This window comes from Aythya marila (genome assembly GCF_965140915.1).
Source record: "Aythya marila genome assembly, chromosome: 7".
Lineage (NCBI taxonomy): Eukaryota > Metazoa > Chordata > Aves > Anseriformes > Anatidae > Aythya > Aythya marila.
Genome location: NC_139048.1, coordinates 805,423 through 818,811, shown reverse-complemented (window position 1 = coordinate 818,811; position 13,389 = coordinate 805,423). Strand labels below are relative to the sequence as shown.

General features: G+C 41.3%; 1 protein-coding gene across 1 annotated transcript in view; it reads left to right on the top strand.

Moving 5' to 3' along the window:
* Nucleotides 1-740: 740 nt before the first annotated feature.
* The window catches only part of JAKMIP3 (Janus kinase and microtubule interacting protein 3), a 45,743-nt gene continuing 33,094 nt past the window's right edge, over nucleotides 741-13,389 (top strand). Inside the window, exons 1-2 of the mRNA XM_082764384.1 lie at nucleotides 741-809; nucleotides 10,613-10,842. Coding sequence (XP_082620510.1) covers nucleotides 10,708-10,842 — 135 coding nt within the window. The 5' untranslated portion in view covers nucleotides 741-809; nucleotides 10,613-10,707. The remainder of the gene's footprint in view (nucleotides 810-10,612; nucleotides 10,843-13,389) is intronic.

Genomic DNA, 13,389 nt, shown 5'->3' with positions numbered 1-13,389 from the left:
TATCCGTGTATAACTTAGTCTTCTTTTGTGTCCCTCTCTTCCCTTGGGGAGGACACAATCTTACGCTGCTCTCCCATTTCTCAGAGTGTTTTAAGCGATGGTACACAGACAGGGAGGAAACCCAACAATTAGAAAGCACTGCTCTCACTGAACCTTGCAGAGCTCTGCAGCAAACTGCTGGCTTCCTTCAGGAAGGACAGTAAAACTGCGTTAATAACCCCAGAGCACAGAAATAAAAACTGGTTCTGGAAATGATTCCCTTCCCTATGCCATTTTGTTATAATGTGATAGAAATCTGTGTACTTAGAATAACTCCAGCTAATTGGGTAACAATATATATAAATGACTCTGTTGTGTTCATTACAATTTTGCCAGCCCAGTTCCTATACTGAATATTTACTTAATGCTACCCACTCCAAATATTAAGAAACCCCACTGTGTGATACTGAGAACCAAATGTTAGGTCATGGTAATGTGCAGTTTGAACAGCTTTTCTTTTCTGCGCTCATTTGTCACCTCTAAATTGGACATCACTCTTTCTTTCACCTTCTCCACCAATGTTCTAGCCAGAAGCCAGAGGAGCAGCACGTTGCCTTGTCAGTTACTTTAATACAGACCTTCCTGTTGCCAGAACTTACTAAAATCTCTCTTGGTCTTTCCCAGGGACCATCTTCCCAGCTGAGACCATGCCATCAGGCTCATACGTGATTCCATGAAATTTCGGACATCCAGCCCTCAGCGGGACTGCCCACGTCAAACAGATGTTTGGGGGAGAGGAAGGGTGCTAATCCCCAGCACTGCTGTCTTCGGTGGGTACTCCAGCCTGTCCCTGCTAAAAGGGTCAGAAAAAGTCTCCAGCAAGTCTGTTTGATCATATTTTTGCTTTCTTTCTTAATCAGCCAAGGGGCTTGCTCCCTGTCAAGTAAGTGGGCAGAGGTGGGCTGAAATTAGGGAGCAGAATCTCAGCAACTGTCAAGACGAGGTAATTTAAGCTAATAAGAAAACAAGTCTGAAGTAATCTGACCCCAAAGAATAAACTTCGGGGAGGGGTGAATGAACAGCTTTGCATTAGAGCTTGATGGGCATTTAACAACTTGCGATTGATTTTCATTCAGATTTTTCAGATTTATCTTTCCATTCAAATTCTTGTTTGTTGCAGTTAAATTTGTTGTTGTTGTTGTTTTAGTCAGTGTAGGGCTGGGCACACATCTAGTTATAAAAGAAACAAAATGTAATAAATAAAAATGTATTTTGTTCACTTGGAAAGCCATGGTCAGGCTAAAGAAAGGCTCTACCTCCCATCACTGTCCTTCCACACTGTCCAGTTCCACAATGCTGAGTTTGCTGAGGATGAGTAATTCTGAAAATTAGTCTTACTTATAAAGTCTAAAATGCAATGTTTTTGTTTGCCACAGTAGAGCCTGTTATTTACAAACTCATTTATAAATTGAATAAATCCAAGAGCTGAAATTCTTTTATAACAGTGCTGCAATTAAATGCTGCCTTTTGCTCTCTCAAATCCAGCTGTGTTGTGTGTTCATGCAGAAGAGGGTTGGAGAGGTAGCATTAAATAGTTAGTTATTTAGGGATGTTAATAACATGCTTAAAAGGTTTCTATAAAGCGCTTTTGGATCATACGACGCCATCTGTGTTACAGTTGATTGTAGTTAATTATACAGGGATGAATTCCTTGGGAAAATGGATGGCATTGCTCAGGCAGTTTGTTTGTGATCAAGATAATGCAATGACACAACATTAAGCTGACAGAATTAAGTCTGAGATGCACTCCTCGCTAATAATCCTACACAAGTCAGTGAAATTATTCTGAGTTGCTCCAGTTTAACTGAGAATTTGGATAGGTGAATTTTTGTAATATTATTATAATAACTCCAATGTATTTTTGTACCTAAAGTACTGCAGAATATCTAAAGAAAAAATATTTTTCTACATAATAGTTACTGTTTCTAACTTATATAATTTCTTTACTTTCAGCAGTTTAGTCACAAGAGATGTGAAAGTAAGAAAGGTGGCCTGCTTAGGTAATGTTAAACTTGTGGTGTTAAAATATCCGGCTCTACCTGTTCAGATTTAGTAACAATTAGGTCTTCTAGTACTTAAATTTTATTACTTTCTTTGTATTTACTGGAAACTATTTATTAACTATGTAGGCTATTCACGGATTGGACAGCCACCCACACCTTGCATTAAAAAGAAAAAAAATGTAAAATTTATTATGAAAAATCAGTGGTTGGGGTTTATATATGAGTGCATGTGATGCAGCAGGCAAACAATGTATGCGCAGTTCACAGGGTTCAGGATTTTGCTTTGGATTCTGTAACCTTGGTCCACCCATCAATGAGTTAAAGCTAACAGTGGGTGAGGGATTAATCTTTGAGGAAAAATTCAGGTCAGTCAGGATTTGACATGTGTCCGTTAAAGCTGTTGTTGGAATTGATCTAATCCTAAGCAAAACTTTGGCTAGAGATCCATCTGCAGAAATGCATTACTGTATGGTGCTGGTTTTTTTGTTGTTGTTGTTGTTTTGTTTTGTTTTGTTTTGTTTTTAAACCAGTTACTATGTCATCATCTTTAAGTTTTAGAAGTTGTTCCATGCTGGGAAGCATTGTGTTTGTCTTTCCCTATGAAAACTGAGGTTTACCCTAGAACAGCTAACTGTTGATAAGTATGTGCACTCAGTAGGTGCACATGGGTAGTCCACAAGAGTCTTGCTGGCATACAGAAGCGTGCACTAGCTCTTTTCAGAGTGGAAATCTTCAAGACAAGATGATGTTTCCCAGACAGTACAGCAGTTGGTTAGAAGTAGGACCCAGAATTTAAGTCTTCTGCATCCTGAATTTGTGCCCCGTGTGCTTGAGTTTTACTTTGCTGTCTTCTGCCAGATTTTATGCATGTTTTGTTTTAAGCCTGAAACTTTCTCAGCAAAAGTGTGGTTGAGACAAATATTGGAAGTTGAGATAACTGCATTTGGTCTTCTTAAAAACAAACAAACAAACTGAGATGAGTTTGATTATATATTTCTAAATATATATGTATGTAAATATATATAATATATGTATGTTCATAGTAGCACTAAATTAAGGTTGCGTGGGACAACCAGGGATCTGTGAACTCTGGAAAGTGCTCTAGTTTCTTCTTGGTACTGGTTGCTTCTGCTAAAAATGGGGATTCAAAGAAATGAGACTTGACATGGCTTCCTTTTTAAAAATGGTCTATCATTCACTTCCTATGCTGGTTTCACTACCAAAACTCAGCAAAGCACTGTCCAACACCAGGTTAAGGTTTGAGTATCACATCAAAACGTACTCCCTTCCTCCTCCTTAATCCCTCCCTTCCCAAGTCTGGTGAGCTCAGGGTGACCCTGCCCTCCCTGCTGGGGATGCCACCCTGCTGGGGCTGGACCATCCTCCTGGGACAGGGATAAGGTCAGCCTGGGCTGGCGGGACAGCAAACCACCCTAGGAGCGAGTGCCAGCTCGCGTGGAGTTTGATTCTGTCATAGATATTGCTGCTGGGGTTTGCCCATGCATAGGCTAGCAAGGTTTGAACCCTTTTTTGCTTGATGGCAGAGTTCATGTCCTGAAGGTTATCTTGCAACCACAGCCTTGGCAGCTTTGTCATGTCAAACTGCATTAACAATTTTTTTTATTTTTTTTTCAATTTAGTATAGTATCTGGTTTTCAATTTTAACTACTTTTAACTATTTTTTAATCATGAGAGAGTCGCACAGCAAACTATTATCTCTGAGGCATAAAAAATCATCACAAAACCAGCACTTTGACCCAGCATGAAACCACCTTTCAGAGGACAGCCAATTAATTTTCTTTTATTCAGATTTATAAACTGTTGAAATCCCAAGTGGAAAAACTGAGATTACTCAAGAAGAGCTTCCTCATATCAGGAAGTGGGAACTCAACCATATCAAACATATATGTCTATGGCTGAGTTACATTGTGCATTTGCATATTGCATTTTCTTTCTGTTACAATATTCTGAGGTGTGCCAGAGACTGAAAAAGGATTGTATAAAGCCTTTAGTTATAATAGCTTTTCAAAACAGAAAAAGAACAGCATTTTCACAAGCTCGTATCATATATTTCAAATGTCCAGTATTTGTAAGAACGGTGTTTTGTTTAAGCTGTTTTGTTTAAAATATTGGTACTCTGGTAGCACTCTATTAATTTAATTCAAGTGTGGTGAAACTCTGTTTTCAGAAACTGTTAACTAGAAAATGTATTTTCCAATTAGCCTTGATGTCTGAACTATAAGTCAGGAGGCAAAAAGAATGATGAGCCCTGCTAAAGACACCTTATGATGCATAATTGATGCTATTTTCAATATCAAACATACCAGGAATCGTATTCATATATCCATAATATATTCTCCCTGTATCAAAAATGTGAAGACATTACTACTAAAATGCCTCTCAGATTCCCCTCTACAGAACTAATTGAAAAATAAAATAAAATTCAAGGGCGACATACCTCATGTATCAGAAATGTGTTTTTTGCCCATTACCGCCTAGGACAGTATCCCACTGAGCTGGGCTGCTTGCTGGGGGTTGGCACCTCAGCGTGAGCTTTTTGGGTGCACCACACTTCAGCCAGCTGTCAGAGCGGGGTGGCAGGGAAAGCCATGTCTGCCTGATTTGCATCCCTTCTCCAGCATGACAAACTCTCTGCTGAGTTCTGTCTAAGTACAACGGTGTTGGCTGGGAAATATTTTTTATGAATATTTTTTCTCGCAGCATTTGGGAGAAGTATTCATTTAAGGCTGGCATTTGTCCACCAGTCCCCAGATGGCTCATGTGTGCACAGGCATGCACCAACAGACACCACTGTTCAGCATTACAAGACCATGACTTTTTTTGAAATACAAATAACTACTTTCATGCTTTACAACAATGATGCTTGATTCATTGCAGGCACAGAAGCTCATGGTTGCCACTGGAAAGCTGCCTTACTCTGCCCAGTCTGTTTTCCCGTTATTATCCCTTGGAAAAACAATTCAGCATACGCCAGAAGGACGAATGGTTCTAAACCATGTAAATCCCACTCTGATCTGTAGGGCTCGAAGCATCCTCTGTGCATCTCACCAGTTCTTGAAAATAAGACCATTGCCTTGAGGTTTTCTCCTGTGATGCATTATGCTGCGTACATCGACCTGACTCTCTGAGGGGTTGTGGCCAGGAGCCCCGAACCGAGCCGATTCTGCAGTCATTTCTGTGATCTGCCGGCTGTGTGACACCTGCAGCCACAGGAGCTTCTCCCGAGGGAGAGAACAGAGCTGGGATCCGCTTTTCCTCCATGGTTTGTGCCCATCCTTGGCAGCATTTTTATCCCCTGTCATGTCCCAGCTAGGAGAAGATGTGCCACCCAAGGGCTGGGAGGCCACAGCTCGCTGGGTCATGCAGGGCAGACAGCTCCTGCTGCCTCCTGCACCCGTGGCAGTGCTCCCTTCTCGCCCCAAATCAGAACCTAGCACTGCCTGAGAGAGCGTGGGGCTGGGCAGCAAACAGAAGGCAAACTGCTCAATGGAGGGGCTGAAACCTCCTGAGGAAATGCAGAGCAGCAGAGGACAATGCCTCCCGAACTGGCCTGCTCCCAGGGAGTAAATTACAGGCTGTGTGGCAGTGAGTACGTGCTCGGTGCCTGTATGTCTTTTGTTTACTCTTCCTGCGGTTCTCTTTGGCACAGAAAAGCAGTGATAAATGAATGGTTTGGGTAACGTGCTTATTGATGCTTTTGTTCTCTCTGACACAAAGTCTGTTGTAAATACTAATAACGATTTTTTTTTTTCTTTTCTGCTTTGCCTTCAAAATCAATGTTCTTGCAGGTGAGCAGCAACTCAGGTTATATTTCTTGGTTTTCCAGAGATAAATGAACCTTGTCAATAATAGTAAATATCATTCAAACTGCGTTTTAATCTTTTTATGTTTAGAAGCTCAAGAGCCTGAGTGCTTCTTGTCTTTAAAACTAATGTCTTTGAAACCCAGTGGAGTTTCATGAGTATAGACAGTCTAAAATCTTTGCGTCACTCACTAATCATTCATTAATTTGCATAGAATTAGACAAAAGTAAATAATTAAAGTGAGCATTTAGTAACACTGGAACTCCCAGTCCACAGCCCTAGGCTGATTTCCCATCCTTCCTCTCCCCCTTCTCCAGGAAGGACAAGGATTTGGGTTTGTAGCCAAAGGGGTGGGTTGGTCCCTGCCTTGCAGGGAGGGGACTGTGAGCCCCCATGCCCCAGCAGGGTGCCCAGCAGGGCAAGGAGCACTTCCCCCTCTGTCTTTATCCAGTATCTGCCTTTTCCATTTCAGGAGGGATGTGCAGGGCACTCACCAGCAGGGTCTGAGGTCCGATACATTCAGGAATAAAAGCAGTTGTAGCATCGCTGGCAGGTACTGCCACTCCTTGAGCAGTGACTCCTTGCCTGCTGATTTCTAACAGCACATGGAGATGCTACCACAACCCGCTCCTTTGCAGGCTCCTTCCACTTCGCTGTTTGTATGAGTACATCTCTAACTAATGCAGCCCATTTTGACTTTGGGACAGGAGAAATGTGCTCTTTGTCTTGTGTGTCTTCTTCTGAGAAACCTTCCCCACAAGGTTTTGAGCTTGGAAGCGTGGTGTGCAGGGCAGCCTTCCTATTGTTCTGCAGCTCTCACTGTAGTAGTACATTTTGCAGACAGATCATTACCAAGGCTGATCAAATTCCTATTATCCAGATCTCTTAATCCTTGGATGTTTTTCTTGGCTACATTCAAGTTTTATCATTATGTCCTTTTTTCAGCTTTAAAGACTTAATTAAAATAGTCCTCAGCTAATTTCTGTGTGGTTCTTTTTGAATCAAGCTTATTACTTTAAGTACTGGCAAGGGAGCTGATTTTTCTCTAAGAAAATCTCATTAAAACCTTAGCATTCCAGTTTGGAGGATGCTCCTGATCCTGGACCACCAGTTCAGCCCACGCTGAACTGATGGGAGTCTATAGGACCTGAAAGTTTGCTCTGTCTCTTTCCATTCTCACCTGGGATTTGACATGGGCATGTTTACCTGAGCTGCAGCAGAGTTGTCAGAGGAGAAATTCTCCTGGGCCTGCTTTCTGGGGAATGGGTGCTGGATGTTAGCAGCCTGTTCTGGCAAAGCTTGGCTGAAGGTGGGCACCTGGGGCCTCTGACAGGCCTCCAGCTTACCAGATCTGGGCTGCTTTTATATTTTATCTTCAACGGTTTTGTAGACACACTTAAAGCAAACGTTGCAATACAAGCCTTTCTTCCTTGGAATATGCTATTTTATCTGTGTTTTTTGTTGTTGTTTTGTTTTGTTTTGTTCTGTTTTTAGTAGAGAAAAAACATACTTAGGCAGATGCTTGGTACGAAATGTGTTGACTCATACAGGAAAACCTCAGTAATATTTTCAACAAAAATGAAAAGCTCAAACTCTGGAAGCATGAGGACACGTTAGCGCCACTAATCCTATCTCAGACAGAGTTCCCATCAAGTGAGCTGTGCTTAGAAACCCCTTGGCCCCTGTCCAGGCAAGGGCAGTGCCAGGATGGTGGGCTTCTCCCTGTGGTGCTCCCCAGAGGCTCTGAGCCAACACCAGCACGTGCTGGTGAAATAGCTGGTGTTGTGCAGGGTATCTGAGTGCTTTGTGCTGTTACTGCACAGTCTCCCAGAAAATCAGCTGCTGGGCTTGTGCTCCTCCCAACATACCTCTCATTACTTTTTTGCCTTTCAGATTAGTTTCCTGTTTGAGTTCCTTGCTTGTGTTTTCTGTAAACACAGAAAAATCCTGTAGCTTTTGCCTGTTGAAAATAACCATTCTGATTTAAATTATTCTAACAAATTGCTGTATCATTAAATTTATTAGTTCTCTGATTAGTTCTCTGACATTTACATATTAGCAATTAAAAGCTTGTATTGTGCTGCTTCTCATTTCCTCAGGTTGTGAAATAACCAGACTCCACCTACTACATCTATCATTACAACATATTGTTTAAGAAAATCATTGTAATATGCACAAATGCTTCATTCATCGCAGGAGAATTCAGTGCCTGTGGCTAGAGACTGCCCCATTTTTTTTTTCTATAAGAAGCCTCTTTTATAGGGTAATTGCTAATGCATTGCATCTTTTTATACAAAGACGCATGAATTTTAACCACTAAGAACATCTTTGCATTCTCCTTAGGGATTTTTCAGGCTACGTCTGTAAATTTTTATTTATTTTCATTTCTTTGAATGACCAAACACATTTTTTTTCTATAGAAATTTCAAGGCTACAAAGGCAAGCACCACGGAAAGAAACAACCGTGTTTCTCCAAGTCTCATCTTCCCATCTCTCAGCAGCTTTGCACAGTTACTCCCCAAATTCAGCCACTTCTCCCATTAATTTCACTCCCATTAATCACTGGTTAATCACTCCCATTTTTCACTGATAACTTAAAAATTAAAAATGACAGTTGAGTCAGTTTTGCTCAGAGAAGCAGAGACAACTGTTTCTTTGCATGCGTGTTGCTGTTTATCCTTTAAATGTGAACGAACTGGATTTTCACACTCATAACCCATAATCTACAGACTGGAAAATTACATGGTATAATTACAAAGGAGCTTGTGCTGCTGGTGTTTTTTTTTTCTCCCATAGTGCTTTGGCAAAGTGTTTTTCTATAAGAAAAACTCCTGGAAGTATACAAATTATGAAAGAAACATTGAGGGAACAAGTGTATTTTAGGATGGCACTCCTGTTCCACTGCTCTAGTGCCAAACGAAGCCTCTAGGACATGGCATTTTCGTGCAGAATTTCTTGTTATCCTTATGTTTCTATTAAATTAAATCTGTTCATACTATCAATAAGCAATGAATTAAGTACTGACCAGAGGAAGAACTGGCAGCAGCCTGTATGACTTGTTCAGCACGTAGTGATCAAGTACAAAACGTTAATGGACTGTCAGTCTGCATCAACAGCTGAGAGGAATGAGTCAAATGAAGCAAGGACAAACTGTGATAATGTCAGTCACGTTCACCTCTGTGCATGCAACTCACAGAACATGGGAATTTCACTTGATTTGATTAATAGGCTAATTATTTACTTTTACACAGAACTCTCATAGAATTTTCTGAGTCATAGGATGGATGCAGCAACAAAAATGGCATTAACATATATTAAAAAAATCACATTTCTCCCTACCTTCATCTGCCTTCATCTCAGACTACAAATTCTTTGGAATGAGTTTGTGTTGTCTTATGCCATCTACATCTGGCAGTTTTATACTTTTATTTTAGTTTAGTTTTATATGTTTATCAATTCCAGGGCATTCGTTGTTGTTTATTCTTGTCTCAGTTAAATAATTCTGGAATGTAGTTTTAGAACTGTATTTATTGTTATAGCAGGTGTTTTGTTGACAAATCTGAAGTTGTCATTGCAGAACTTGTGTATGCTGTGTTGTTTATGAGAGTGTTGGGATTAGTGGGTTGACACAGAGCACAAACAATATAAATGGATAAATTCTGTGAAGATGGATCCACTTTGTCCAGCTCTTCCCTGTTTAATAGAAGAATTGGATTCTCAGTTCTGTTTATTTAGACTTAGTAAAAAAAACCTTTTAGTGTAAATAAAACTACTACATTGTTACCAGACTTAGGTAAACATGTATAGATATAAGTTGTTGTTTTGATGATACACCACAAATGTTGGCATGGACAGCTCCTGTTGCCTTTATATAACCTCTGCTTGCTTCTGTATCTTCTTACTATTTGTATTACTTTTTTACTATGAATTTCTTAAAATTATTTAGAGGAAAACAAACCTTTTATTATTATTTTTTTTTTCTGTAAGACTTTTTTTGAAGATCATAAAGTCTTTCTGCCTGCACTGAAAGTGGTTTTCTCTGCTGTAGCTGTCTGCAAGCCATGAGGGTGCCAGGGGATGGAGCTAGGACGTCCCTCCAGAATGTCTGTAGCCTCTGGTCTGTGTAAATCCAAGTGCAGATGAAGAGATGAAAAATGTTTATAGTTTATGATTTAAATCTTATGCTCTGGACAGGCATAAACCAAAATATTTTTGCAGCTGAGCTCTGTCCAGCCCTTGCTTCAGGTCAGGGAGGGCCACTTTAGCTGTACCTCATGCTTCCCAGAGTATCCAGCTGTCTGCTGCTCCTCCTTCCAGGTGCAGTGATGGTTAGAGGAGTAAAAAATGACTTTAAAACTCAGGTTTTTATTATTTTTTTCTTTTTTTTTGTACCTTTAAAGCACTGCTCAGGTGGTAATGAGCAGGATGCTGGCTGACTTGACCTCTCTTAATTTTGTGTGGCAAAGAAATGGTGAAGCAGCCTCCATCAGATGTGTTCATTTACTATAAACCAGCTGATCTGTATGAAAAGCAGTTGTGGGGAAGCGGTGTGGTGCTGGCTATTGGCATGTGCGAGCCCCCCAAACCGCTTCCGAGTGGAACACCTCGAAGTCCTGCGGAAGATGCTGAAGCCCGGCCGTGCTGTTGGCGGTGACACCCAGCTGTGCTCTGGGCAGTGACACCCAGCCATGCTCTCGGCGGTGACAGCAGCCTGCTCACAGCTCTCCTCTGCTTCCTTCCCTGCAGGCGAGTGAGAAGATGTAGCGGGGCGCGGCGAGGAGGAGCAGCCGCAGCGCCGGGACGGCGGGGCCTGCGCCAGCACCCTGCCTCGCCGCCTCACCATGTCGAGGAAGGGCACCAGCAGCCGCGCACGGGGAGAGCGGCCCGACGCCTTGGCCGCCCTGCAAGCTGCCAACGAGGAGCTGAGGGCGAAGCTCACCGACATCCAGATCGAGCTCCAGCAGGAGAAGAGTAAGGTGTGTGTCTTCCTTTCCTCTCCTTTCCCTCCCGCAGTGATTAAAATGAAGGCAGCCTGCGCTGTCTTGCTCCCACTGCTTTTTGCCTGCTACCTGACATGTAGCCATGTACCTGACTTCAGAAATAAATCCTTGGGGTGATGCATGTGAGCTAGAGGGACTAGCCTTCTGTGTAAAACAATAGAGCCCCTTCATGTCATGTTTTAAACTGTTCCCCTTGTATTTCAAGCAAAACGCTCCCCATCTGTAAACCCAGGGGCACAAGGTTGAGGGTGCCGGGCAGCAGTGGTTCACATGCTTGCTCTTGTGATCAGGGAGGAAACAAAGCCCAAAAACCATGTAGCTTCATGCCAGCAGGAGACCTGGGAGAGCACACAGCTGCTCGAAACAGGAGGCATGGCCACGGCGCTGGGCTGAAGCTGTGCACCCTTTTTGTTTCTCATGCTAGTTTTCCTAGTAAGTACTTACCTGTTTAGGAGGATGTGTACCATGAGGACTTTGAATACAACTTGGCGGTGGTCAGAAGTTCCCTTTGCTGGTTCTTCTCTTTCACACCGAGGCTAATTTCGTTTGGAGGTTGTGCTCAAAGTCCTTCAGACCGCCAGCAGCCCCGCCAGGCCTCTGGGCTGCCTCTTCCACAACCCTCAGCAACTTTCTCAGCAAGGGCAGGGCAATGCTATTTGTTCTTCAATAATCCCTAATTAGTTTCCACTGATAAACTTTTGGTTTTTCTTTTTTGTTGCTCCAGAGCCCTAATAGAGAAATGCATTATTATGCCAGGGACAGAATTACATCCTGTAGTTTTCCATTAACTTGCATTATAATTTGGCACTGTAGACCATGATTCTAATTTTTAAGGAAGCTTCCAAAGGCGGTGTCTGTGTTTGTGTATATATACTTATACACACACACACACATTTTAGTATAATATCTATTAATAATTTTACTGTGAATCAGAGTTTACAGCTTTAAGACTGTGGACCCTGTTTTCCTTCCCTCAACCTTTCCCCGTCCTTTTAGATACAAGGCTTCTCATCATAGCTTTTCTTGACTTCCTAGTTTTAAATTGAAATATCTTTTTACCCTTCTGTGGTCAGATACATTTTGTTATTTGTCATGCATAATTTATTGCTGAAAAAGCATCTGATAAAATGCAGTTGTTTTGTGCTTCCCAGTAGCTCTCACAGAGCTTTTTATGCCTTGCATATGCACATGCATACAGCACAGTTCGGATCTGTGTGCCTGAGTGTGCCAAAATAATGGCTTAGCATCTGGTTTCTTGCATATTCTTTAGGGGATATGGTATGAGACCTGCAGATACCAGCTGAAAAATAGACTCAGACTTCCTCTATAAGGTGCTGGCTATTTCCTGAGTGTGTGTTATCTTAAACATTATTCTGTTTATAGCACTTGTTACCGACATGTTAGTCTTCTTTCTGAGCATATACTTCATGTAGCATTTGGATATTAATGCTTAGCTCACTTGGGTTTTGTGCTTCTTGCATAAGTTTATGATACTTAACGTGTTCACTAGTGGATCTAGGTCACTAAATTGGTCAAATTAAAGTCTATGAAATTTCAAATGCTTAGTATTTGTTTATAAAAATAGGTTGTGACGCTAAAAATCATTATTGGTGCCTAGATTTATCCTCGATATCAGTAATTTCCAAAGTGGCAATGATATGATTTTTTTTCTCTTTTTCTAAATATACAGGTATTTCCACTTATGCTGATTTCTAGTGGAAGAAATGTCTTTTCTACAGGGTTGTCAGGATTCTTTTTCCTCTTTTCACAGATCACCTTTTCTTTAAAAGAATTATCCCAGTTCTCTGTAATGTCACAGGTTTTTTTCTTTACGCCTGCAGCGTTTGGTTCTGTAGAGTGCTCTCATATGGGAAAGAGATTTAGTCATGTTCTTAGCAAGAAAATGTTCCTGTGTCATCATAGGAAAAAACAAACAAACAAAAAACAAACAAACAAACAAAAAAAACCATCTTTACTAAAAATAATTGACCTGAATTTTTTTTCCCCAATAAACACTTCAGTAAGTAATTATAATGTTGTGAATATCCACTTCTTAATCTTAGCATTTAAATATATGCACTGGTTGCTCTGATAAACATCCTAGGGCAGAAAAGATAGAGAGAATTGATGTGCATTCCCTGCCTCTGAACAAGCCTGCTCAAAGGAGATAGTTATGCAAACACTTTAAATGCTACTGCAAATACATGCTGGGAATATTTTCTAGTGCAATGCCTGCCACTATGCCACATCCACTTCAATAAAAAGCTGAGGTGGATCGTATTTTCCCCTGACACATGTGGCTCTCATTTGTACCCCAGGACAGCACCGCTGACATCCTGCCAACTTTGCCAGCCCTTCTGATGTGTGCACAAGTGTAACCTCACAGGTACATTCACTACGACATCGGGCAGGCCTTTCTCTCTAAGGCACAATCATACAACACCAAATTCTGACGTAGTAAAGTGATCCATGCCATTTTTAGATTATCTCATAATTTGTGGCAATAATTTTGTTGATAAAAAC